This window comes from Chelmon rostratus, chromosome 24, assembly GCF_017976325.1.
Source record: "Chelmon rostratus isolate fCheRos1 chromosome 24, fCheRos1.pri, whole genome shotgun sequence".
Lineage (NCBI taxonomy): Eukaryota > Metazoa > Chordata > Actinopteri > Chaetodontiformes > Chaetodontidae > Chelmon > Chelmon rostratus.
In genome coordinates this window covers 9500027-9525554 of record NC_055681.1, presented here as the reverse complement: position 1 = coordinate 9525554, position 25528 = coordinate 9500027, and the positions used below count along the sequence as shown (strand labels likewise).

The 25528-nt window shown below is 43.0% G+C and overlaps 1 protein-coding gene across 13 annotated transcripts in view; it reads right to left on the bottom strand.

The window, feature by feature from the left end:
* Nucleotides 1–19179, bottom strand: part of mbnl2 (muscleblind-like splicing regulator 2) — a 48134-nt gene extending 28955 nt beyond the window's left edge. For 11 of the 13 annotated variants that reach the window (XM_041965990.1, XM_041965995.1, XM_041965986.1 and 8 more), the window contains exons 1-2: nucleotides 18960–19179; nucleotides 8908–9812 (exon numbers count right to left, since the gene is read on the bottom strand). In XM_041965990.1, the coding sequence (XP_041821924.1) occupies nucleotides 8908–9081 (174 nt within the window). In that variant the 5' untranslated portion in view covers nucleotides 9082–9812; nucleotides 18960–19179. Of the gene's footprint in view, nucleotides 1–8907; nucleotides 9813–14269; nucleotides 14410–15287; nucleotides 15548–18959 lie in introns of those variants that run through there. The other 2 variants (XM_041965987.1, XM_041965988.1) reach the window with 2 other exon arrangements.
* Nucleotides 19180–25528: the final 6349 nt, after the last annotated feature.

Sequence of the window (25528 nt, the reverse complement as noted above, 5' to 3'; positions counted from 1 at the left end):
AAGACTTTCATCTTGCAAGCTCTATCAAATTACGCCAATTTGGAGCAGCAACACTCCAGCCTATTAAGCTCGATGTTTGTATGGAAGGCTAGATTGACCTTGAATAAATTGTCTACTGTAACCTAATGGCAGACTGCGACAGCGGTATTGTTTTTGGATAATCAGCCATTTTAGACCAGACAAAGGCACACCTACGTTATTGCATCACTCTGATTCAATCTTTCACCTCAATCTGAGGTAAATGATTGCCTCTTCATTATGTGTGTGGTGGAGGAGCAAATTAGAACCGAAAGTTAGTGTGCAGAAAGAAAGCAGCAGCTTTTTCAGGGCTAACTTTGAGGTGGTCAGTGTCTGCAGCGCAGCAAACAGCATAGTGAGTGCAGTCCATCACTGCCACTCGTCCAGCCTGAATAAGATATGAGTCAGAACACTTCTAGGAGAAAGAATGAGTTCACAGAGGGCGGACTCCATTGTCAATTAAACAAGCTTTTTAAAAGGCAGGCCCATGTCAATCACTGCGAGCGCGGTTCAAACCCCCAAAATCATTTTGGTATCGAAATACCAACGCATAGACTTAGACGTTTTCGGCGCAGACACACGGGATTGGGGTGTTATGCTAGGCCTGGCACACAACAGCCTGTTTGACACAGACCAATAGACATTTAGACAAAAAAGTGGAGGGAACCCAGTCTGGTGTAGGGCCCCTAAAGATTGCACTTCTGTTGCCTCATTAGATGGAGCCAATTAAGAAGATCTCTGTCTCATTATAAAGGCTGGCTCCTGGGAGACAGCTGGGCCTGTCTATCTAACTGTTTGTAGCTGCTAAGGTGTGTGTGTTTGTGAGTGTGTGTGTGTGTGTGTGTGTGTGTGTATGAGATGGGGGTGGCTGGGGGGTGGGATTGTGGAGCATCTTAGGGCTGTGTCTTTGTAAGTTTGTCCGTTTTATAATCAGAGGAGAATTAACAGAAGCCTGGAGGGAGCAGTCAACACATTTCTGGAGCAGCGATTAATTCCTATGTTTAATATGGGCCACAGCAAACGGCATATGCTTCAGTATACTGGCAATACAAGGGACAAACCGTGGCTGACAGGAGATGTCGCTGGCCTTTCCAGGAAAAAAAACACTATGGTGAAGCTGCTGATTTTTCAAGTATGATATACATTTTTAAAAGAAATCATGGAAGACTGAACACCGCAGACAAATAAATGCTACTCTCAGTGGGAATGAGATCATGTCAACGTGAGTCTGTCTCTGATGAGTGATGATGAAACTACGTATCAATAATTAATGAGACCGATACTAAAGGTCAAGCACACAGAAAGCCTCCCGCCTGACTCGCCATAGATCTGCCCTCAGCTTTACTGCAGAGGTGCTCACAACAGCATCGACTACTGCAGCAGTAAGGGAGTTTGAGTCCAGCTGGCTTTGAAATCACCAAATGTGAGGATGGCATTGATTCTGCAGCACTGATTTAAGTTGCTGTATTTTTTTGTAGAGAGAAAAAAAATGCAGAGAATCTAGTACTTTATCAGCACTGTGGGCAGAGAGAGATGGAAAAAGAGGATGACTCAGAGGTAGTGGGTGGATTGAGACCAGGTGAGACACTGGTACAGCAGATGGGCAGATTTTCAGTGCTCAGACTCTCCATCATGTTGCAGGCGGCTCACTGGGTGACGAACACCTACCGTTCAATCTGACTTGACCATGTAGTGCCATACATTTTCTGTTTTCTAAAGAAGATATAATAGAGTTCAAGCTCTGCCACACCAAGCACAGTGGTGTAGAGAGTAGGCAGACTGGCCTACATATGTAAGGCCTGATTCGCACTATAAAACTGCTGTAGTTTCTCCAAGCTATACATTCAAAGGGCTGATATTCTGTATGTACCACTGCCCAACTGTTCACAGGTGGCTCTGTGTTTCATTTTTAGATGCTGCCCCACATTAAATGGCAAAACTGTTCGCCAAAATTTCTGTTGCTTTTTTTATTAGACTTTTGTGGAATCAAAAAAAAAGGGTTACACTAATTGTTATTAGTGTTAATTTCCTGTAATTCCTGAATATTCTAGGAATACTAGTGTCTACAGTTGGCTTCGTCCAGTTCTTCAGCTAGACCCAGAGGGAGACAGATAAATGTGGGGATCACACACACTGACACACATATGTGGGTCAGCGCAGTGGCCCAATTAAAACGCCAACATGTACCCAGCTGTATCAACTGCTCTGATCAGTCCGTAGTAACATCAATAACCTTTGTAAACAGTTATACCAAGCAAAACAAATTTATAATATACAATAATATATACAATATACAAATTGATGCCACGAACATGAAAATGTTACATCACAAGCAGGCGGAAAATGGAAAGATATAGCAAAATGTTTATATCACAGAAGAGGAAGTCTGAAAAAGAATAAAATAGAATTGCTACAGATAATTTAACTGTGAAACACAACTTTCTACAAGCTTTTGTTTATACAAAATAAATATATGTGGTCTTTATTGGACACCGTCCTCCCTCCCTCTTATCTCTTCCTATCTTTGGAGCTTTTTTCAGATCAGCTAAACCGGGGCTGTGGGGTATAGGGGGTGAAATCACACGGATCAAATGAAATTTGGCATGGTTTGCACTGGGAAGACAGTGAATGTGCGAGCATGTGCCTGCGTATGAGGAGGCCTGTTTAAGGAACGGTTGCGGAGGGGGTCTCCTAAGGGCTCATCAAAACATGCCGCGTCCACTGCAGCCCGGTGTTAAGCTCAAGTCAGTGCCTCATTGTGTTTGTGTGAATGACCCTGGGGGAACACCAACTCCCGCTGCGCCGCATGCATTCCCCTCCACATGTTTGCTCTGCCCAGGGTGTGGCCCAGTTCAAGAGGATTACGCTGAGGAATGCAGCCGAGCCCATCTTTTAAAACAAGAGAGGAGAGGGAGGCTGAGGCCATGGGCATGAAGTTCATGTTCACTGAAGCTTCCTAAAGATCCCAAAAAATGCAAATGCAATAAGCCCAGTGGCAGTTAAGTCAGAGGAACCTCTAAACTCAAAAAAGTGGTCTTTGATATCTGTTAGTGTTTAAGTTTCACTGTCTGGTTTCTGTCTGGATTGGTAGCTATGGAGTAGCAGATTAACTCAAGGTCAGGCACTTCTGAATCTTCATAACAATCTATGGTAATTGATTCCTTGGATGGCTAAACCTGTCTATCTAACTATCTAACTGCTTACTCCTGCCTTCATTTCTTCACTCCTTGATTGAATCACATGATCTCTTCCCTTCCTTTATTATCTTAGCCATTCAAACATTAACGCCTTCCCTTCTTGCCACGTTCCCTCGCTTCTTTATTTACCGGTTTCAGCCATCCCACGCCCCCCAAAAACACTCATGCTCTTTTGAAGCACGGTCCGGATTAAGATGTTCTTACCAAGTGAGGGAAACCAGGGCACCTCAACCCCAGGGGGGGGACTGTGGCGAGTCTGTGACACAAATGAGAAAACACTCCACACACCTGAAAGTAGCTTCTATTGTTTCTCCTGCTTCGCCACTTTCTTTTTGAAAACCGCAACTTGGTGAAACATGATAGTGCCAGGATGCACCAGACTATCCCCCACCTCCCAGACTATTGAAGCTCAGTCAAGCGTGGAGGTCGCTTGGTAAAATCTGACAAGTACTAAAGAAAATCTGAACAGACCTTGTTATCACGTATCTGATCTGCTGTTTAAAGGCTTGAAGGCCTCATGCTTTGCAGAAGACACCTTGACACATGTTTAAAAACACTCTGTAGTCTGTATGTGTAAAAAATATTTTGTGCAGTGTGGAAAAATAACTACTTCAATGGCAATCTCTCCATGAGCTGCTTATATTTAGTCTTACTTTCAGTTTTTTTGTTTTTTTTTTAAGTCTGCCTATGTGCATTATGTCACATTTGTGCAATTACAAGCAAAACTGTAAATTGAGACAAACGCTCTGGACATGGACAGTCTTTTACTGCAGAGGGAGGAGATAGTACGCAGTCGTTGGTAAAGAGAAAGAAGCAAGTGAGGCAAGCATCAACAAAAGGTTATTGTCGGAGGCAAAGGCAATGTGACATCATCACATGACTGGTGCGACTGCATTGACTCCATTAATGTAAGCATTCGCACACATTTTCTCCAGCCTCCTCCCCACTCAAATCTCCACCACCACTATATCGTGGTTTCCATAGTCAAAGTGCAACAAGTCTCAAAGAACTTATAGGAAATGGCTTCAACCACAACACATTTGAAACACAGCTGGAGGCCCTGTGCCGCCTGTATTGATTATCTATCGCCTTCTGCAGTGAATGATGTTAAAGCTGCAAGAAAGGAGTGTTCGACCCAAATAGAAATGATATGTCAATCTCTCACAATGGAATAGATTTAGTCTGCTTGATTTTACTTACAAAATTACATATATATGATATGATAATACAATGTTGAGATATCAGTTATCACATATGTGCCTTCACAGACCTGAACTGTATTTGTTGAGGTATAGTGCCAATGTTGTAACATTATAGCTTTACCATGTCCTTTGGTTTATGCCTGGTGGCCACCAAGCCTCTCAACGAATGTTTAGTTTGGCTGCATTTTTTCAGAATCAAAAGATAAAGCAGCGACAAACCTCAAATGTATGGGAGAGTCACAAATAAACATACCAACACTATTGATTACAACTGGATTTAAAGAGAAGAGCTGAGCAGTGACAGGTCCTGTAGCCATGTTGCAAATCATATCTCAACATTTCCCAGTGTTCCTCCTATTGCTGAGGTCACCACACTCAGATTTTCATGTCACGTCTCAATGGAAATTGATGATACCTGGTAAGCTGCATCGTATCTACTGACCAAATGTGAATACAGCTTTAGTTGGACAAAGATGAAGCAGCTTGTCCTATTTTGAGAGATGAAAAATGTAGCATAGAGGGACTATTTCTAAAGCCCACAGTGCAGAGCAAGAGGACAAAAAATTAATCCCCTAGACATTACACCAGGCTGGAAATGCTGAGAGCAGGGTAGTGGAGTCGGGACACTGCAAACTTTATGATTGAGAGAGCAGGAGCAAACCTACAGGTAGCAGGAATGATTCCTCATTGTCCTTTGTCGCATGCAAAGCACAGCACTTTTTTGTGGTTGCTGTTGTCTTCCCAGGTTGTTCCTCTGCTCCAGAGGAATGGCCCTAGTGTAAGAGGCCACTGTTCGTCTCCTGCCAAACCCCCACTACACTCGTCCCCATGGGCAGAGGCTGACACACCTATCCTTAGCGTGTGTCAGCCTCTGCCCATGGGTCTGCTGAATCCACAGCCTGATCACAAATCTAAAAGGCCTGGTTGTTCTCCAGGTCAATAAGGATGGAAGAACACACAGGAGCATTAACTTAGTTAATACTTATGGTTTCAAATGTAGTTTATACGACCAATGACAGCAACCCGCCTGACTAGTCCTACTGCACTGCAACACCTTTTAAGAGCGTATGCCAGTAGGAGACACCAGTAATTTACTTAGTATCATCTAAAAGAACATTTTTTTTTAATTTTGTGCAGCCTAAACAACCAGTTAATCAAAGGCCAAAAACATTTTTGTGGCTCTGCTTGGCACAGCAAATGTATTATTTATGTAAAACCTTTTCAAACTCTGGATCACAATTATAATTGATTTCAAAATATGTTGAAAATAAGCCTTGGTGCAAAGACAAGAAACAAAGTTTGACATCTGGTGATACATGAGTTCAACAGGAAGAAGGCACTGACTGTTTTTACTAACTCAGTCTGAAAACAACTAGAACAGTCAGATTCTCCACTGAGTCGGCATGCTTGTCTATCGCTGCTTGACAAGTGCAACAACAGAGTTACGCCTCTTACTCGACTCCTCTGCTGGGCCGTACCTTTACCGTGTTTATGAAATGGACCCTTCTGATCATTGGCCAAGTCACGCCTGGCAGCACACTCCCCTGGCATGATAACCCTATCGGATGAGAAGACCCAGGAAGACGATACGGGTGTAATGGGGTGGAAATCAGCCTGCCGTAGAGCGAAAACACATTTCCTAATGCATAATAAAGCATTCATTCTCTTAGCTGTCACGAGGAAAGTCTTTGTGAGAGAGGGGGAGAGTTGGAGTCAAAAGTACAGAGAATCCTGTATTCTCATTCTGTCACTGGGTTGTATGGTGAAAAGAGGGGGTGAGCCAGAGTGAGAGAAGAGTAGCTGCAATTAGAGACAGATCTGTCTGTACATTTGTCAATTTAGCTGCATTAGGCTTTCGGCTGATGGGTTTTCCCAGAGAGCCTAAAAGGACAGCAGCAAAATTCCTAGATTAACAATATCATAAGCAACATATAGTAAGCAGTGGTAGGGTCACAGCCATGAAGCCCAGACAGTAGATAACAAAAAATATTCCTACTACGATGCTTGACCCATGCACAATATCCTCAATATATTCTCAATATCCTTACCCCATCCAGCACTGATTGGCAGTCATGACACTTGGATCAAACAGACCGCTAAATTTTGTGCCTTGCTTAAAATACCAATGGAGAAACTACTACCATGCACTATGCACTTCTAGGTTTCAATACACAGTCCACCAGGCTAGTCTTTCAAACAAGGACCTGATATTGAGGTGTCCATAGATTACATCAAGTCATCCACACCCAGCACTAGCTGGCTGGATTTTGTAGTTCAACAGATGATGCTGACAACAGCTGTGAAGTTGCCATGGTGATGCGCTGGAGGCAAGCAAAGGCCTCCTTTTCAAATCCCTCAAAGGAATGTCAGAACGCCTTATGTCAGACAAGGAAGATGACCCTTTTGCCCACTAAGGTCAGGTATCCTTTGCAGAGATACATACATAGAGTCTGATGAAAGAATGGAGCGGATTTACAGCCTATACTGCCAGTAAAGACAAGAGTACTGATATAGAAGCTTTTGAGGGTAATGATGAGCGGGCATTCCTCATAGTGAGACACCTCATTCATGTTATCGTAGAATGGTGTAACAGGACAAGTGACCTCAAGTTCTTCTGAGCAGCAGCCTCTGAGAGACATCTTGAGTGCACACTGCAGGAATAGGCTTTTCATTCACTCTGCACATTAAGGTAAGATGATGCATGAATTGCCACTGGATTGTCTCAAAGCCACTATTTGTAGAGGAAATGTCAATGACAACAGTCTAAATAAAAGGTAGCGGTAGTATGAGGCTGAGTGTTCTGGTCATGTCGTTCCTCAGTCAGGGATGACTGGCTGGAGCTATCAGGAACAGCAAAATCATGTCATGTGCAGAGGATCCATGTCAGGCTTTCCCTCGCATGGTGCAACAACAAATCGATCCCGATTGAATGTCAGCCGTTTGCTTATTAAACCATGACTGCATGACAGCTCACAAAATCTGGCAGCTGGGAAGTAATGCCACTCAGTGACTGACTGCAAGCCATAACTCAGCGAGCCTTACCATGAGCTAAGTCTTAGCCAGGAAAACAGCTGATAGCACCATAAAGGCAGCTTGTTTTCATAGTGTCAAATAAATAACTGGCATGAGCAACTTGTAATGAAAAGGGCTGTTACACGCTCCAAAGATCATGATGGGTTTGAAACATATTAAAAGCGCAGAAAGCTTACCATGCATTTCAGGAGGGAAAATGCACCCTCCACATGCTGCATTGCTGTATATGTGATATGCAGCTACAGTTCACACTTACAAAAAAAGACAAACCCCTCATAGTTCCAGCGTTCTGCTCCAGTTTCCTTGGCTATTTATCATTGTCACAGCTGTTTTTTGGGTTTTTTTTTTTTTTATTCCACACAGCTTAAAAATACTGGGTTACTTTTGGATGCAGTCATCTTAATTGCAGCATGTTGGGACTTGTGTGAAGCGACCTTGTTGTAACTGGGGTGGCTTTCAAAGTGCCTGGTGTTAGGCTAATTTACCACTATTTTATCACTATAAGCAAACTGTAACAGTAGTACGCTGTAATAGTCAGCATATTATACATAAATATAACAGTGACATATTATCTGATAAGAAGGGCCAACAAATAATCTACTGGCCTCTATTACAGGAATAAATACTTCAACATGGCTTTGAGTACTCAAGTGGATTCTCATACAGTATCAACCAGATTTAGTCAATAATAAGAATTCCATCGATTCAAAACTGAGATTCTGGTCTCAGGTTGACAAAGGAGATTAACCACATCTTAAAAATGCAAAACCTATATCTCTTCTTGGTTCTGTAGGAAACAAACACAACAAAATAAGCTCTGGCTGTTTGTGTTGGTTGTTGGTTATGTGTGACAGCTGACATGCACCCAGGAATAGAAGTCCTGGAATGACTCAAGGCGATCAGATGTTCACACACAAGTATAAATGATGGACAGGGCGTGGAAACATTAGACGGACTTACCGTATAAAAAAAACCCAAACATACACACACACACACACACACACACACACACACACACACACAGACCTAGCTTCATAGGTCAGGCTGGTCTGCTAACTGCAGCACAGCATGGAGACCTGACACATGGTAGTTTTGAAGACAAAAATTTGACAACTTACACCCACGGAGCATTAGGAATCACAAAGCTGTAACACTGGTGGTGCAGAGATGTACTCCAATTATTCATATTTGCTTTACATCATTTGACAGTTGCAAGAGGTTGTGCAAAGAGAAATATTAACTAGCAGAAACCATGACAATCTCTGCAGTGTTACCTATGTGCCAAGGTATTCATGACAATAAATTTACCTTGTGAAAAGTTCTAAAAAGGTCTCAGTTTTTCTGTCTAAATCCAGAACTTTGGAGGAAAAAGTATAGAATTAAAGGATAGGATAAAGTCAAATTCATAAAATCCCAACAGAACACAGCAGTTACCTGTAGTATTAAAAAGTCCTTACCTTTAACGAGTCAAAACAGGCGATAACCCTTCCATTCTCAACCTGGCAGCTTTTGGGTGGGTGGGCAAATTTGCATTCCTCATCACTGCGTGAACAAGTCCCTCTCTGAAACTGCCGGCACACTTCCAGGGTCAGCCATTTTGTGTCCCGTATCGAGGCAATGTTTAGAGCCATGTCAGCAGCACTGGCTGTAGAGCACGGGTGGAGTGGAGCCACTTGGTTTAAGGAGGAGGCTATCCTCTGAGGAGTTGTTTCAGAGTGTTCCAGTTAAAAAAAAAAATAAAAGACACGACAACTAAAACTGATGGAACATGCAGCTATAAATGATCTGCTTCAGGTCAGCGGAGGAGGTTTGTCCTTGCAGACGGGAAAGTGGAGGTAATGGACTGGCAAAGTCTCTGTGACTGGAGCATGGGACTACACTGCTGTTGTGGAGTTTGTCAGTCAAACAGCTAATTGTTCATCAATCAGTAAGTCTCAGGTGCGGACCTCTGACAAGGCAGAGGGGGCATGCTCGGAGACAAGCTCGACTAGTTGTACCAATGTCCCCAAAATGTTTGCATGAGTGATGATATCTGTGCAAGGGTGGATGTTGGGGAGCAAATGTGGTGCTATTTTGAGGTTCAATGGCACAGTTTAGGACAACATAAAGTTTCTGTTGTTTGAGTCCTCAGTACCTACTCTAGCTGAGCTTTGGCACCTTGGCCAGCAGTGTAGCAACTCCACCTCTTCACTTGGGGTTTCTTCAGACTGAGCACATGTAAGGACAAACCAAAAGGTGAGGGGTGTTTGTGGCTGAGCTATGTCCTGTCACGACTGTAGAGGGAAAAATCTGGAGCTCTTCAGAAACGCCCAGGGATCTTCAAGTAGGGATGTCGTCTCACAAGGCACTTTCTGTCAGTGATCTGAAATGGATAAGAGAAAGAGGTAGGCAGAAAGAGAGAGACACAAAAGCAGAATGAGGTTATTTTCAGTGAGAGTGAGAAAATGAACTGCTAAATATGATGGCCAACTATTTATCTAACAGGCTTCAACGGGCATTAACAGTGTTTGTGTATGCATGTCAGTGTGAATTTGTGTGCACACTGTCCCAGAGGGGTGCTAGCGCTAAGGGTATGGGGCTGATGAACCAGAGAAAAGGCAGTTGTGAGGTTATTCAGAAGCCACTGGCTCTCCAACATATTGCATACAAAGCTGTCAATGGCAAAAGCCTCTGTGCGATGAGACAGTGGACAAGAGCATCGAGTCAGAGCAGAGATAGAGAAAAGCCCCAGGGTCCAACCCGCCCAGTAGAGCCATGCACGGCGGGATAGTGCAGCCAATAGAAAACCGCGCAGCACAGCACTATTCCGGGCAGCCATCCAGCAGCCACAGAGGGACCGAGACAGATGCATATGCCAGTGGCAGTGCCAGACACGATTATGACGCTGCCCAGTGTCCTGCAATATTCACTGGTCTCCCACCGTCCAAATTAGATACTGCCTCATTGACAACAGCCTGTCAATTTACATTCATGGGGGCAATGTGTGTAGGTGTATGTGCTCCCTGCATCGTCCTGTAAAGGTACTGGTCCCTGTGTCCCTTTGTTGTCTAAGGAGAGATGGGTGAACAATTGGTGGAGCAACAATCTGAGGAAGTGACCTTTAACTTGAGCGTACTAAATCCATTATTAAGCTACTGCACAGGGAGCTCTTTTCTTGGCACATCTGGAAATGTTTTTCAGCTAACTGGGGGGCAGGGAAAGGGGGCTGAGGACACCAGACTAAAGGAAGAGAAGGAGAAGGGTTAGAAAAACCTACAACTCTGGCAAAGAGATTGCCCCTTTACCGTTCTAAACATACAAACATATCTATGGAAAAGAGACACAACCAGGACCAAGCTCCAAAAAAACGTTACATTCAGTTGGAACTATATCTTATCAACACCTCTAAAGGCGTATGACAAGCTCAACTTGGTGTTAATGGAGGCAAGTTGAAACTTGTTTCAAACCATCTATGCCACTGTTAAAGGAAGAAAAATTCCCATCATAGACAGAAGCTCAGTACAGGTGTACTGTCCTTCAGGTCTGTTCAAATTTGGGTTAGGCACAATATTTTTGTGCAACTTTCGTCTTGGTCTGTCAGTTGAACTCTCTAATTGGAGACTTCTGAATTCTGTTTGTAGTTTTGTTTGAAGTCTGAAATATCAAAGCGAGAGAAAGTCAAAAAGACCATAAGGATAAGACCATATATCCAAAACGAAAAATGGCTTATGAAAAAAATAAATCTTCCAGACTGTGCTTGATTTTTTTTCTAGTAAAAAGACAGTTTGCTTTTCTTTAGACAACTAGCAGCCGAAAGATGCTTCCCCTTGAAATCTCCCACCACTGATATATTGTTTCAAGCCTATGAATCCAGACCATTGTCTAGCTAATCATATTGTCCCACTTTAGTGCTGATCATGTGAAATGAGATGAGAAGCTTCCTTGCCCGATCGTACTGACACCCAGGCTCCACTCTCCAAGGCAGGATTTAATTTCACACCATCTCCCCAGGGAGAGAGCCAATCGCTACAGAAGAGAAAGTCAGGTAAGAATCATGTCAGATCTGACCTTTAACAATTAATCCCTTCTTATTTTTAGAAGCCATAAGAAGTCTGTGATCAAGCTAACCTACTTTGTCAGAGTGTGTGAGGGACGACGGCGCCATTTCTCTCTGAAATGACTTGGCCTCGAATGATGGAGCGAGTTGTGCTAAAATGAGTCGGAAACAAAGCTATTAGCCATTATTTTTGTGGAAAAAGCAGAGGTTTACAGCAATGAAAGCTTTCAGAAAATCGAGTAGGCCGACAGGGCGGATAAGGGTCGGTTGGGGTCATCTGAAAAGCTCGCAGGGGACTCAACAGGCAACACTCAAGCAATGTTTGTCATGAAAGATATTCAAAACAATGTGAGGGCTGAAGCTTAAAAAGAACCTCATGTGGGTGATGGTATGATAAAAATCATGCAGGAACATGACCACATGTCTGTTCCCTTGCTGTATGTAGACTATTGTATATGTGTGCAATATGCCAAGTGAATTTAACTGCTGTTTAAGCAACTACTTGTTTGTCATTATTATGAATGCTGTTAGGAATGTTATGATATATAAATATTTTCAGCTTCTGACGATGGCGCAGCATGTTAGCTAGTGCTGGTCTCTCTTTAGCAGAGACGACTGAGCCCTCTTACACTCTTGAAACATAACAAAGCCCTTGGCTGGAAAGCAAACTGTCATCCAGGGGTGGGGGGAAGCTGCTACATCTGTCGTACGACAACAACCCATAAGAGCAAGAGAAACTCAAGCACACAGTGGAAGAAAATTGCTTTGCAGTAATGACTGCTTTGGAAAACTCCAGCTGAGGTCAGAGGCAGTGCATGCAGTTTTGGTTTAGTCTGGTTTGACGTGTCCTTGGACAGCGTGCCTCTGGCTTGGCTTAGGCTAGTTTAGCTTCTGCTAGTGCATTACACCTACAGTACATGCAGCCTGGCTTAGTTTACGCTGAGCTTAGCAGTCACGCTTCAAGCACAATGCTATTGATATAAAGACAGATGGTCAGCAGGTAGAAAGGGACCATACAGCACCCAATGTTTTGACCTCAGAGATTAGCCCTTCTGTACACCTTCATGACAGAATCAGGTTCTGCTGTGAGCAGTTTTGAGTCCTTCCAGGTACAAAGATTAATATTCAACAGAAACAGAGCCTGAGTCAGGGTCTAGTCTACAAATCTGGCTCTGACAAAACAGAAATATAATGTTTCCAGTTATTATAACTAAATGGATCTCATAATCTTTATACCAGATGAGCTGTGTGTGTGGATGTTACTATGGCTGTTCACATTGGTGACTAAATCATTAATCTTGATTGTGTCACCCTTTATGTTTTCAACTGCGCAGGAGCCTAAAGAGCCAAATCCTGCACATCAGTGTATATCCTGTTTATCTTTCATTGATGAGTTCCTGTAAGAAGCCTTTGTCCCCTCTGTGTCCTCAGTACAAACAGCGGACAGACATGGTGACCTGATAAAGCAGGGCAGAGATGTGAAGAAAAGCACCACAGTACTAGATTTTATGGATTACTGACGCTTACTAAGGCCAGCTGGCAGGGGCATTATCTTGGTCAGTCTGCTTAATTGAATGAGAGTCAGCGGGACTGGGGCGTCTCGAGTGAAAGTCATTGGCTTGACCTCTGAATACCATGTATGTAACCTATTAGTCTGGTATCTGTGCACTCTGGCTGTGCAGTGCAGTTTATCTTAGCTGCTTGTATTTGTTCTGCAGAGACGATAAGCTACCTGGTTTCCATTGATCGTAAGCCTTGTGACAACGTTTACTGTGGCATCAGCCAGGTGTTGCCAGCAAAATAAAGTAGAAAGACAAATGACTGTGAGAGACAAGCACATGAGCTGGGTACCTGAGTGCCTGCATTTCCATTTATTACCATTTTATGCTGGCAAACCACTGTTCTACGGTCATTTGCATGGCCAAGAGGAACAAGTGCTCAATGTTTTTCAAGGCTGTGGAGAGAGGGCCTCATTGTAGAGGGGAAATAGGAAAATGTTCAGTTTTCCAGTGAGTAATGGAAAATGAGTGAGCCTTATAGAACTGGTTTTATCAAAATGTCCTCTATCCCTAACAAACCTAACCTTGCTTTCAGTGTGACATCACCAGCTTGTTGGCTTACAGAATGTTCCTTTGCATCTTCCAGAGAGGATCAGAGCAAGGCTATACCCCGAAGCTTAATTCGTATTTAATTCTATGGACACTATGATGCTCATGAAATTGTCTTTAGCATAAGCTACAGCTCCTTGAGTTCAATATCAAGTACCATTAGCGATAAGGACGGGTGAGTGAGCTCAGCAGAGGCTATACCAGGACTAAGCTACTGTTCAGAGGCAACACATGAAGCATTTCACAGAGTCAGCAGATAGGTGTGCCCCATATCATAATAGCCTTAGCTAAACCACAATGACCCGAATGGCCCTCCTCATGATATGGGACTCAGCTTTTCTCTCCTGATCCGTGGCCCATTTCGTAACACAGAACAGATGATACCATCATTTGCTAAGTTTTTTAACCCTGCACATAGTAAATGAACGTGTTTACTGCTTAGCCACAGGACTCAGGCAAGTCTTCAGCTAATTACAGTATAGTTGGCAGCCAGAGGTGCTGTTCAGTTTCCTATGACACTTTATTTATACAAGAATCAAGAATAAAAAATACTAGGTTAGATTAAAGCTTGAGTATGTTGAAATATTAAGTGAAACACATCAAATGAATGGAAATCTTAAGCCTTCAAATTATAGCACTTGAAAACATAAGAGCTGAATGATTCAGCAAACTCACCCTCGTGTCACAGAGCAATCAGACTCCCTCTTTCATGCAGAAGATGTCTGAGAAACCTATCAACCACTAAATCCTTTTAATACCAACTGGAGGTGCAATTTGTATGAGAGTCAATTAAGAGAAAGGGGATTTCTGTCTGACAGGGTCTTGCAGAAAGGACTTGGTGCCTGTCTGAGACGTATCCCATTATTTTCTCAACAGGAAGGGCTGGACTGATGTTCCATTTTAGAAAACACCCACTTCCCCTTGATCCGTGGCCAGACGTATGACACCACCCTGGCCTTTTCCATGGAGGCGATGATGTCCACTACTTGACCGCACCAGGCCCAGTGTCTAGCGCAAAGCTAAATCGAGGTAGACAGCAGAAAGCTAGGGACACGTCAACCATGCCCCTTCTAACTCAAAAGGTTAATTATGATGTGGGCCTTATTAGAACTGTGAAGTTCCAGCTTATTCAGGCCATCAGCTATTTGTGTCCACGTACAGGAAGAGTGTCAAAACATCAGACCCAATGTTTGCCTCTGCCCTTAGTTTTTTGGAAAATTTACACACCAAGAGTTACGAGGAAAAACTTTGCGAGACCCGCACAAAGCGAGCAGTGACAGGGCAGACAAGACTTTCGCTAGGGAGTGAAAAATATGTAGCCCATGTGGCAAAAAAAAGCTCCTGACATTTGCACTGAGGAAGGGGCAAGTCAACTGCTGTGATAATAATGCCTCTCCCTCAGGAGTGGAAAGAGAAAGTCCATTACATTGCTGGAAACAGTAATAAGGCTAGTTACTGCGTGGCTGCAAGCAACCAGCGCTCCTGTACATTTATCCCTGCACTCTCTATATTCTCTGTTCCGTTCTTCCCTCGTTTTTAGACTCACACTTTTTCTCTCGCATAGATAAAACATTCCCTCTCCCTCCTCCCCACCCAGACTGGTATGCAGCACACTGCAGCAAAACTCCTGAAAAAAATCTTTAAAAAAAAAAGAAGAAGAAGGAAAGCCAGCCAATATGACGGTTAATCCCACCTCGTTTCACTGGGTCCCGTAGCTCTGCTGTGTGCCTCTGTCTGTCTGCTGTCCCGAGCATAGGAGGCAGCCGGTGCTTCTGTGACACGGAGCTACAGTGCAGCTCTCCCTTCAGCCTCAGCGACGGGACTTAATGACCATGTGAACTGTTGTCATTCCTCGCGAGCTGCCGAGTGCTGCAGCCGGAGGTCCATGCCGAGACAGGGATTTTCTCTCGATCTCTCTCTCTCTCTCTCTCTCTCTCTCTCTCTCTCTGTCTCAGCTACAGAGCAAGTGAGGAAGGCAGGCAGGCAGGAAGCAGAAGAGTGTCTACTCCAACTATCTGGCTGAAACACTTCCAGCCAAACCCCCCCTCTCCCTAAAGCCAGCCCCTTCCTGCCTACCAGCCTGTGGCAAGGGTCCGCCCCTTCACAGCTCCAGCCAATAGAAGGTATGCTACTGTGAATCACGGTTGTCTGTGCCTCTCGATTGGAAGAGAGTGTGCTAAGTGATGGGGTGAAAACTGTGCTTACAGTAACAACCTCTGAATGCTGATCTTAAAAGGTATTTCCCCATTTTTATGCCGTGCCCAACTAGTTATTACAGTGCTTATTCTTTGTCCATCCAGCTCATTGTGAACTTGATTACAACTAAATTCAAATCAGCATCAACTGAATGGAGAAAATGAGCTAAAGAATATTAAGTCTAGACTTGCTTCTCAGACAACAAAGCAATACCAGTGAGCAATAATCAAAGAGTTGCTGCAGTTGCACAACCAAGATCAGCCCTGTCCTTGTATATGTTCTATCATCACATTTAACACCATCCCCCCAGGAAACAAGAACACTGCACCTACTCCCCCTCCTGACTCTCCTCTACCTCCCCTCAGCATCCGTCCTCTAAGCTCATCTACTCCACCATCCAGACACTCCTCTCCTCCCTTTCACTTACGCACCCCCCCGACAAATTCTCCTCATCTCTCACCTGCATTTCCCCATTTTTCAAAACTCCCTTTCAAGCTCTATTTCAATCTAATTCCTGTGTTTACTGGACTGGAAAATTGCACAGTAGTGAACATTTCTGTTGTTGTTATTGCATCAGAATTTGTTGGAATAAAAAAAAAAGATTGGTGGTGAATGGGATTTCAAAGTCTTGGTCTGTCTCCTCCCCCACCAATCCTCTCCCCTCCACCCAGCTGATGACATGCTGGTTGGCATCACATGAGCCGTGAAACCGGAGCGTCACAGAACTGATGAGTCAGAGATCCAGCTTCATGACTTTTCGATCCAGATTCAATAGAACAGCTGTACCGTCTGTCTGTCTGTGTCTCTGTCTCTCCCTGTGTCTCTCTCTCTCTCTCTCTCTCTTTCTCATACAAAGGTTGTGAATGACGCGGCAGCCTGGGTGTTTCGTTGACATCAATGAGGCAAAACATGCTTTACAGTTCCATGATAAACAAATCCATTTACTGACTGATTATAGTTTAATAGCTCTATATAATCTGATGCTTCACAGGCAACAGATTTGTCAAACAGTTTTGAGGAGATGGGGGTTGGAGGGATTAATCTCTCGAGCATGAAAAATTGTCTACCTCAGCAAATGACACTGAATACTGACGTCATCTTAGGCATCAAGGCACCTGTAATCAAATTACAAAGAAAAGGGCTCTGCCATAACTTGATGCATGAACAGGGAGGCAGGGGATATCATACTTTGTCAAAAGCAGAAGTGTCACCTTACACCTTCCCTGAAAGTAGTCTTACTATGATATATCACTGATGCAAGAGATTTGAGGAGCAGGGATGCTCATAGATGGCAACATACATTACTGCAAGACGGAATTTGACTGCTATGACCAGAACAACAACTCAGAATGTTATGATGTTATGATTCATCCAGATCAATTACACTTGTACAGGCCAGCCTGTTCCACCATTGCTGATAGATGAAGCTTATCAATTTCTCATTTGGCAGCAACTGACTTCTCAATAACCATATTACTGAATAACTGTCAATAACTGTATAACAAGGCCTGCTTGTAGCTAATTTCCACCGGCAGACCTCAGATAGCCTACCTTCTAAATAGATTTGTTCGACAGGAAAACAAACAAAAGCCTGGCAGACAAACAAGCTGAGCCACTTCCTTCCCACATGGTATCCCCTCCCCTCTTATTATCCCTGTCCTGTTTGACCCCAAATGGCTTGGCTCACTCTCACACAGCCAGATTCTGTGGCCCAAAGCAACTTCATTTTCAAATACAAAAGGAGTATTCTGAAACAATGGCTAATTACAGCAAATGAAGCTTGATGGGTTACAATTGGGTTACAATGCTCCCCAGCAATACTGTATTCTGAGTTTTTACTACTGGTTTAACACAACAGTGAAAAAAGACAGGGCTCAGAAATAGGGCACCAAAGACAGATCAATGAAAAGGCAGCTGTCTTTTTCTATTATTAGCTGTAATCAAATATCAAGCGGCAGAGAGTTTGTGCTTCCTTCCGCTTGAAATCCATTCTGGTAAGTCTGTCACACACAAAGTCGACATGATGATTGAGAATAAACAAGAGTAAGTTCAAGGCTGTGCATTAATACTGAAATTAAAAAAGGATAAAAATCAAACTAGACGTACTGGTTTCGCAACAGCAAAATTCTTACTGAATTGGGATCAAACAGTGACTATGTTGTGCAGGTTAATCTGATATTAATTTGACCCTATAGGACGTTATTGGGCAATTGTTCATACTGCTGATTATACAAATCTCATTTCCTAATAACCATAGTGGTGGTGAATCGCTTTGTCTTACTCAAGTGTACAATTGCTGTAATAGAATTTCTAAACACAATATATTCCATGCAAATGATCATCGATAAATGGATAGCTCATGTGAACTTAATGTCTGCTGCCTGTCTGCACCTTGCTTCCATTGGTGCAATTCCATTCTGAGATGCCAGTTTGTGTTTTCATAAGGACCACTTAGTGCACATGACCTAGCAGCGAGTCTGATCTCAAGTTATTAACCTTACCCAGGTGTAAAGACTAATGCTCTACCAACCTGCCGTAGATTAAAATGTGCCTCCACTTACGTCTCTTTAGAAACAATAGTTTTTTTTCTTGTACACAGCAATTAAACCTAACAATCCATTAATCCACAATTATTGTGTGAGAACATTTGCATTGTAAAGTAATAACATACAAAAGTTAGTTCGTTATACACTGGGTGCAACCTGGGACTATGACGACAACGTCATTGTTTAATCCTGGTGACTGACGATCATATATGGAATCAATAATAAATGAGCTCCGATCAAACCTATCCCCGAGTGATATTATTGTGGTCATTAGCTACTTCACGAATAGCAGACAGCACATCACAGAAAATATTGCACTGAACCGTGCAGGAGAGACACATAGGGACCACTACGACGTAATGCATGCTGATTTGATCTTTGTTTTTTATTGAGCTGCTTTCACTAGTTTGCATTAGCTATCTAGGCAATGATTGTGTGAGCTAGCATAGCGAGGCAGACACCAGCGTATTACGTTTACGATACAGGAGTATTATCATTACAACCATTTTTGGCCACTTCTCATGTCCAAAGAGCCGCTATATTCGTCATAACGCCGTATCAAGTGTGTAAAAACATGCCACAGCAAAGGGTGCTAGCTGCTAAGCTAACTACCTGCAGCTTACCTGATGACGAACCTGTCACATCCAGCTGCACTTCAGCCGCCACCAACGCTTCTCGAGAGCGCTGTTTCGGTTGGAACGGGACCCAAGCTTCCGAACAGGACGGCTAAAATGCTCTTCGGCTGAGACTTCTCGCTATTTCCCTTTTGCGGCAAACTTTTTCGCTTTCGAAATTATACTGAGTGAAAGGCAGAAGTAGGCTATCACTTGCTACACGCTAGCTCGCTAACTACTTTTAAGGCTAAGGTAGGAAGCAACAAGCGATTTTGACAGTTCGAGGAAATGTTTAACGTGCTTCGCTAGGGGTTTGTGGTAAGGTCTAAACATTAATAACGCATTTATCATCAACTATTTCAGATATTATAAGCTACAGCTAAAATACAAATGGTATTTAATCGTAATTTATTCGTATATTTTGTTTCATTTAAACACAGAATTCTACTTCTGTTTGATAAACAAAACAAATCCCACCCTACAGTAAAGGTGGTACAGTCGAGAGGAACCAAGGGTAAAGGGAGGGGGTGCTTGTTACCTAGGAAACAACAGTGAATCTCCCTGGGGGAAAAGATGTGGCCACTGATTTCTGAACCAGTGCCTGTCTGTCTGTCAAAATAGCCTGCCATCGACAGGATGAAAACATTAAAGACAAATGACAAAGCTTATTGCAATTTATTCTGTGAATTACTCTATTAATCCGCACAAGTTTTGACACTTTTATTTAACTAATGTACAGTGGCCTCCTATTAGCCATGGTTTCCTAGATAAATGATGATTTTATTTTTAAATCCTGTGGTAGCTATTGATACAACAGTGATTTAACTGATTTGACTTAGATAATTTTCCTGAATACATATCTAGATTTTTGTTGTGACACAATCTTAATTACTCATTATACAAAGAATGTGTCTTAATTCTAATAGCAATCACAATATAGATGTACTGTATAGTTATGTGTATGCTTATTATATGTTGTTATTAGTATTTCAACCCTGTCAAAAGAAATCTAATAGCAGAAATGACACTAAATTAGACTTTTTTTTTTTTTTTTTTCTTTTTACTGTAAATCAGCACTACCTGATCAATTGCAGGGCGGCATGCACATCCCCAGCATTTTGCTGCTTAATTGCATTCATCTGACTGGATTTAGCGGTCTGTGACACACAGAGACCCGTTGTCAGCAAGAAGCGCAACGAGTCAACAAGGAGCAAGTCACAAATATCCCCGGAATGAGCAGAGAGGCACAAATTTAGCCCCACTGACTGCTGCCCACGCCATGTGCTGCCTATTGAGCACATGAACAATGAACATAGCCATCACAGACTGCTCTGTCACTGCCAAGGCCTGCTTCAGTGGAATGCTAACGGGAATGAAGGCATCAGAGTTTGTGGGGACACGGGTCTCTGCAGTGTCAGGGATGAAGACATTAGTTGGCGATGAATTGACGTGAACTGTGATATTTCATAAAGAAAACAACAGTGACAGCTTGAAGCGCAGAAATGTGTGGGCTCATTTTAACATCTGTCATGGCCGATGATGGTACCTGCTGACACATGTTACAGCCTCGTGTCCGTCACAGCACAATTCATCATGCGACATTTGACGCGCATCACCGGTGGCGACGTTCAAGTTCATGTTTGCTAAACATTATCTCAGGCAGACCAGCAGCAGAGGTCTGAGAGAGAACCAAGCAATGTCTCTTTATGTTTTTCGATGAGCATTGACGTTACTCCAACCTGCTTCTTTTCAGCATTTAATTGAAAAATGCCAGAGCCATTAGTCATTTCTTTTATATGTCCATATGGCATGTTTTTCATCTGAATATAGCAAGAGGAAATGTGAAATACAACACATTCAAGGCAGCACCTCTGTGGGGGGAAAAACAGTATTTTTAAGACGTAAGTGATTATGAAAAACTGCTCACATAGGTCAAGCTCATCCCCCAAGGCCTAACGTATTGATCTCAATGCAGAGGAGGCATTTGTAAAAACGCTGCTGCCGGCATACTTCTCTAAAAGGCCCCTGAACGCCCACGCACTTGTAAACAAACGCACAAGCGCACACTGGACTCACACTCATAAAAACACACAAATACATACAGCACAAGCTGCAAATATATTCAATTTAACAAGATATTTTCTTTATTTGACTGGTTTGAAATAAAGTATGAGGTAGGAGGTAGGCGTAGGCTCGAAGCATTTGTGCCACTTTTCCCTCCCAGTTTTATACATAGCAATTTAGCTGGAAGAGTATGAACAGCATATTTATTTCGGAATCTTTTTTTTTTAATGTTTAAGTGGAAACAGGTGGCATTATTTTGAAGGACAGACAAACGCCTCGTCTTCTGCAAAGTCTGCATCACTCAACTCAGAACAACTGTTGAAATGAGTTGATTTGCATGCAGAACAAATGTAGCTGCCTCACCTGAATTGCAAAGCAGAGGAAAATGCAGTTTTAAGGCTGAATACGATGCTTAAGATGGATACAAGACGGTCGCATACACGTTCAAGCACAAAATTCAAACGTTTGCACGCCAGCAAAGAAAAACATACCAAAGCAGATGTCTCTGTGTGTGTGTTGTGCTCATTAATGGGTTCTGACTCTACATTTGTTGCAGTAGCAGTCTGTAAAGTGGACCTCGGGATCAACTGAGGGGGCGTCAGGCAGAAAAACAACCGCAGTGTCTTCAGAACACCACTGTTAGTCCCTCTCAAACACAGAATGAAGAGATCACAGTAGGAAACAGTTTGCCCCTGCAGACAGAAGACAGTAAACAGACACTCAGACGGGCAAATACATGAACACATAGGCACACACACTCGGGCCAAAGCGCCGACTCTGAGGTGCCTCCTGCATGCACACATGCACGCCAACGCACACCTACACACAGCGGGCAAAGCTCTCACGTCAAGGACGGTATTGATCTTTGAAATCTCTGTACACTAAATGAGAACACACCTGATTATGAAAGCTTTTAACCCAAATGCTTAATGCAGCGCAGGTTTGATGGAAAGAGCTTATGGCCGACACAAAGCTCAGGAGAGTGTGTTTGTGTGTGTGTGCGCGCTTTTATTGTGGTTTAGTCAATTTGATTGATTGTACGGAGACCACCTGAGCATTTTATTCCCACTCTGACTTTGATGAGCATTTTACTAATCACAAGGCCTAAGTAATGATGGATTGAAGATGGTCCTGCTGTCATTAAACAAAACTGATCCCCAGATGCGGCCCACTGCGCCGGGAGAGCTTATTCAAAATGCTGAGAGGATCCATTTTGAGGAAGACTCCACCGAAAAAAGACTACTTATGCATCATCATAAATCATGTAATGCGGCTATTTGTTCATAGTGCTCCAGCCATTCCTCCAGGATCCATTTCAGCATAAAGGAAGATACTGGACTATCCGTACTGGATCATTTATGAGTTATTTCAAAAGAAACTGGAACATGACTGGAGTCTTCAGTCAGTCTTTACATTTCACAGTCATGAAAGAAGTATTCTGATCCGTTCCTACAGTAAATGTAGCAATACTGTTAAAATGCAAAGTGCTCGATAAAAGTCTTGCATCCAGTTTCACTTCAAGAAAACGTTTGTCAGTATTATCAGCTCGTGAGATGTGAATGAAAGTGGTGTGTAAAGCTAGTGAGCGAACTTTGAGTGAAAGGAATATTTTGGGAAATACGGCCTGTTAGCTTTATTTAGCACAGAAACTGGAGACAGGTAGCCAGGCTCTGTCCAAAGGGAACAAAATCCACCAAGCAGCACTTCTCAAGTTCAGTTATTAACATGGTGCATGTTGTTTGTTCAATCAGTACAAAATGCAAATGTAAAAAACTGCAGGTCAACTTTACGACAAGTCAAGGAATGAGTCTCAGCAAGAAAAAAAACTGTCCAGCTTCTACTGTATTCTCAAGTGTAAGTCCATAATTCACTCTCCCTTTAGCTCTGTTTTGGTCTCCATCAACTTCCTCTTCCTCAGCAGCTAAATATGTTCATCAGCTTGCGTCTGACTGTGGTGCTGCGCAGGTAGCGTACAGTTCTGATCAGAGAAACGGACGAGAGCACCGACAAACAACCAACACATTTAAGTTGCCTGAATCGAAGACAGACATCAAAACGCTCTGCAGAGCTGAGAGAAGTGATAATTCTCTCTAGGTTCATCACTACGCGTGACCCCTTTCACGTTGCACAGTCATCCGATCCATTATTAACATAAAAATATTGATTAGCGCAGCATTAAGTACAGCACATATTGCCTGCTTAGTTACTTTACACCGCTGGTTTTCTGAATAGAGTGGCTCATAAATAAAACTTCAACCCTGGCATGCAGTTCCATAAAATATATCAATGATAGAGGCTCCATTTGTGTGAGTTTGTTACCAAAATACAGTGTGTGGATTTTAGGAAACATACAAGACTCATTGCATCAGAAATATATGTTCTAGTCTGTAAAAGCAGGCTTTGGTTATACAAGGACTAAGTTAAAAGGTCAGAATTATGCATATAGTGTACTATAAATCCTTTGTTCTGAGTTTTAACTGCTAGTAATTCACAGGCATGATGAGAGACATTTAAGACAGTATTAAACTCCTTCATCATTTAGGATTTGCCTCAATTTTTTAAAAGTTTTTAAGGATTTCATAATTGTAAGATCTTGTCCCACAGCATGTAAATCCAATAATGAATGGTGGCATTTCAGAGAGGAAAACTCCCAGTAATTGTGAGAGATGAAAACCCTGGAAATGTCAGGAGAAATAGGCATATTACCATGACAACGCAGCGATTGTCTTGTCAAGGTTGCGGCGCGTGGAGTTCAGAGGCAACGAGACGAGACCCCGCCTGTTGCTCTCCATCGGGAATGATCGTTCATTTGCTGCAAGCCATTATTCACCACTAAAAATTGAATTTACTTGTTCCCTGAAATTGCACGACCAAAAATCAATCAGCTGCCCCTACAGTCCAAAGTGCTTCCAAATACAGTAAGGGAACTTATATTATTCATGAGATCCAGGTTCACACGAGGCCAGCAGCTCGGCCCAGACTCCTTAATGGGAGAACCGCCCTTCATCACAGCCGAGCCCGCCCTGTGATCCCGGCTTGGCAGTCACTTAGCCCAGAGGATTGAGACTCCTTTGAAATATTCAATAATGCATTAAGGATCAGAGAGAAGTCAGCTAATTATGTTCACACACACACACATACACACACACACTCTGTTTCGCTCTTCCACACACAAACACTCACACAGTCAAGTTGGAGGTGGTAATTAAGCATTTTGCACGCTGACAAGCTGCAATGATGTTTAGATTTTTGTGAATGAAAAATAAGTGTTTGGATTTATCCTGTGACGACATGTTTTGATGTTCCCCCCTCCTAGTGTCTGTGTCGAGGAAATGCAACGTTTGTGCGTGTGTGTGTGACGTGTTTCCCTCAGTCTAAGAGACAATAATAACCTTTCTCAAGGCGACCCATCAGCTTGAAATATTAATGCTTCTGCTGCAAGGCTGCTGGCTGCTGCAGCAGGTTAGAAGGACACTACCAACGCCTCATAGAAGAGCAGGCAAGCCCGTCCATTAGCGAAGAGGCGCTGCCCTCCCCCAGACTGTGGGGCAAACCACGGAAGTCCCGCCTCTGTCTCGGTCTGACCCTCGTTCTGTGTTCCTGTCTGGATCTGGAACAGGAATTTTCCAGTTGAACAAACGCATCCACGTTTTCAGGTGTATTTGATAAAGATCTGTCATGAATATGAAATATAGAAAGTGATTAAATTGAATTTTTTTAAAGCTTTTTAAGCCACGGTGCATTCAGGTGGTCATCAGCAAATTGGAAATTGGTGGTGGGCTCGGCTTTCACACCTCACACCTATAGCACAAAAAACACACAGGCATACAAACATATACAAACATGAACACAGCCCTGGCCTCAACATCCACATTGATCCCCCACTCAATGTGACACTGCATTGATCAACTCATGATCTCTTTTGGCTTCCTTTAACATGTTTGTTGGAATTTAAAAAGATGCACTGAAATCAGGCCTGAATTGACCCACTTTAGGCAGCCTTTGCCTCTGGTGGGTTAATTCAGCCCCAATCAGCCCTCTGTTTCTCCCACCTTCTTTGTATACACAAGTTAGTAATTAGTTTTTGGAAGCTTGATTAAACACATTTTGGAAAGGGTGAGGTGAGATGAGGGAATGATGCGGGTATTGCCTATCTGTCATTTCAGTCTAGAGTGTGTTTTACTGGGGCACACAGTGTTTCAAAACAAGTTTCCATTTAATTAGATCACCGCGAGCTAATTACCACATGGTGACCCCGGCACCTCCCGGCTCTCTGGGGGTTTGGCAGCCTTGAGCAGACTGCGTTGCCAAACTGGTAATCCAGCCTTGACTGAAATGGTCAGAAAAGAGAAAAAGCGCCAGTGGCAAACTTGTGTAACCCACCTCACTTTCAGACTTGCATGTAGTGATCAACAATCTATCCAGGAATTCATGCTTGGCTTTCTTTATTCATATCCTCATTTGAATGAACAGCGACCTTAAATTTTGCCACCTGTGAGTGAAGTCTGGCTTGG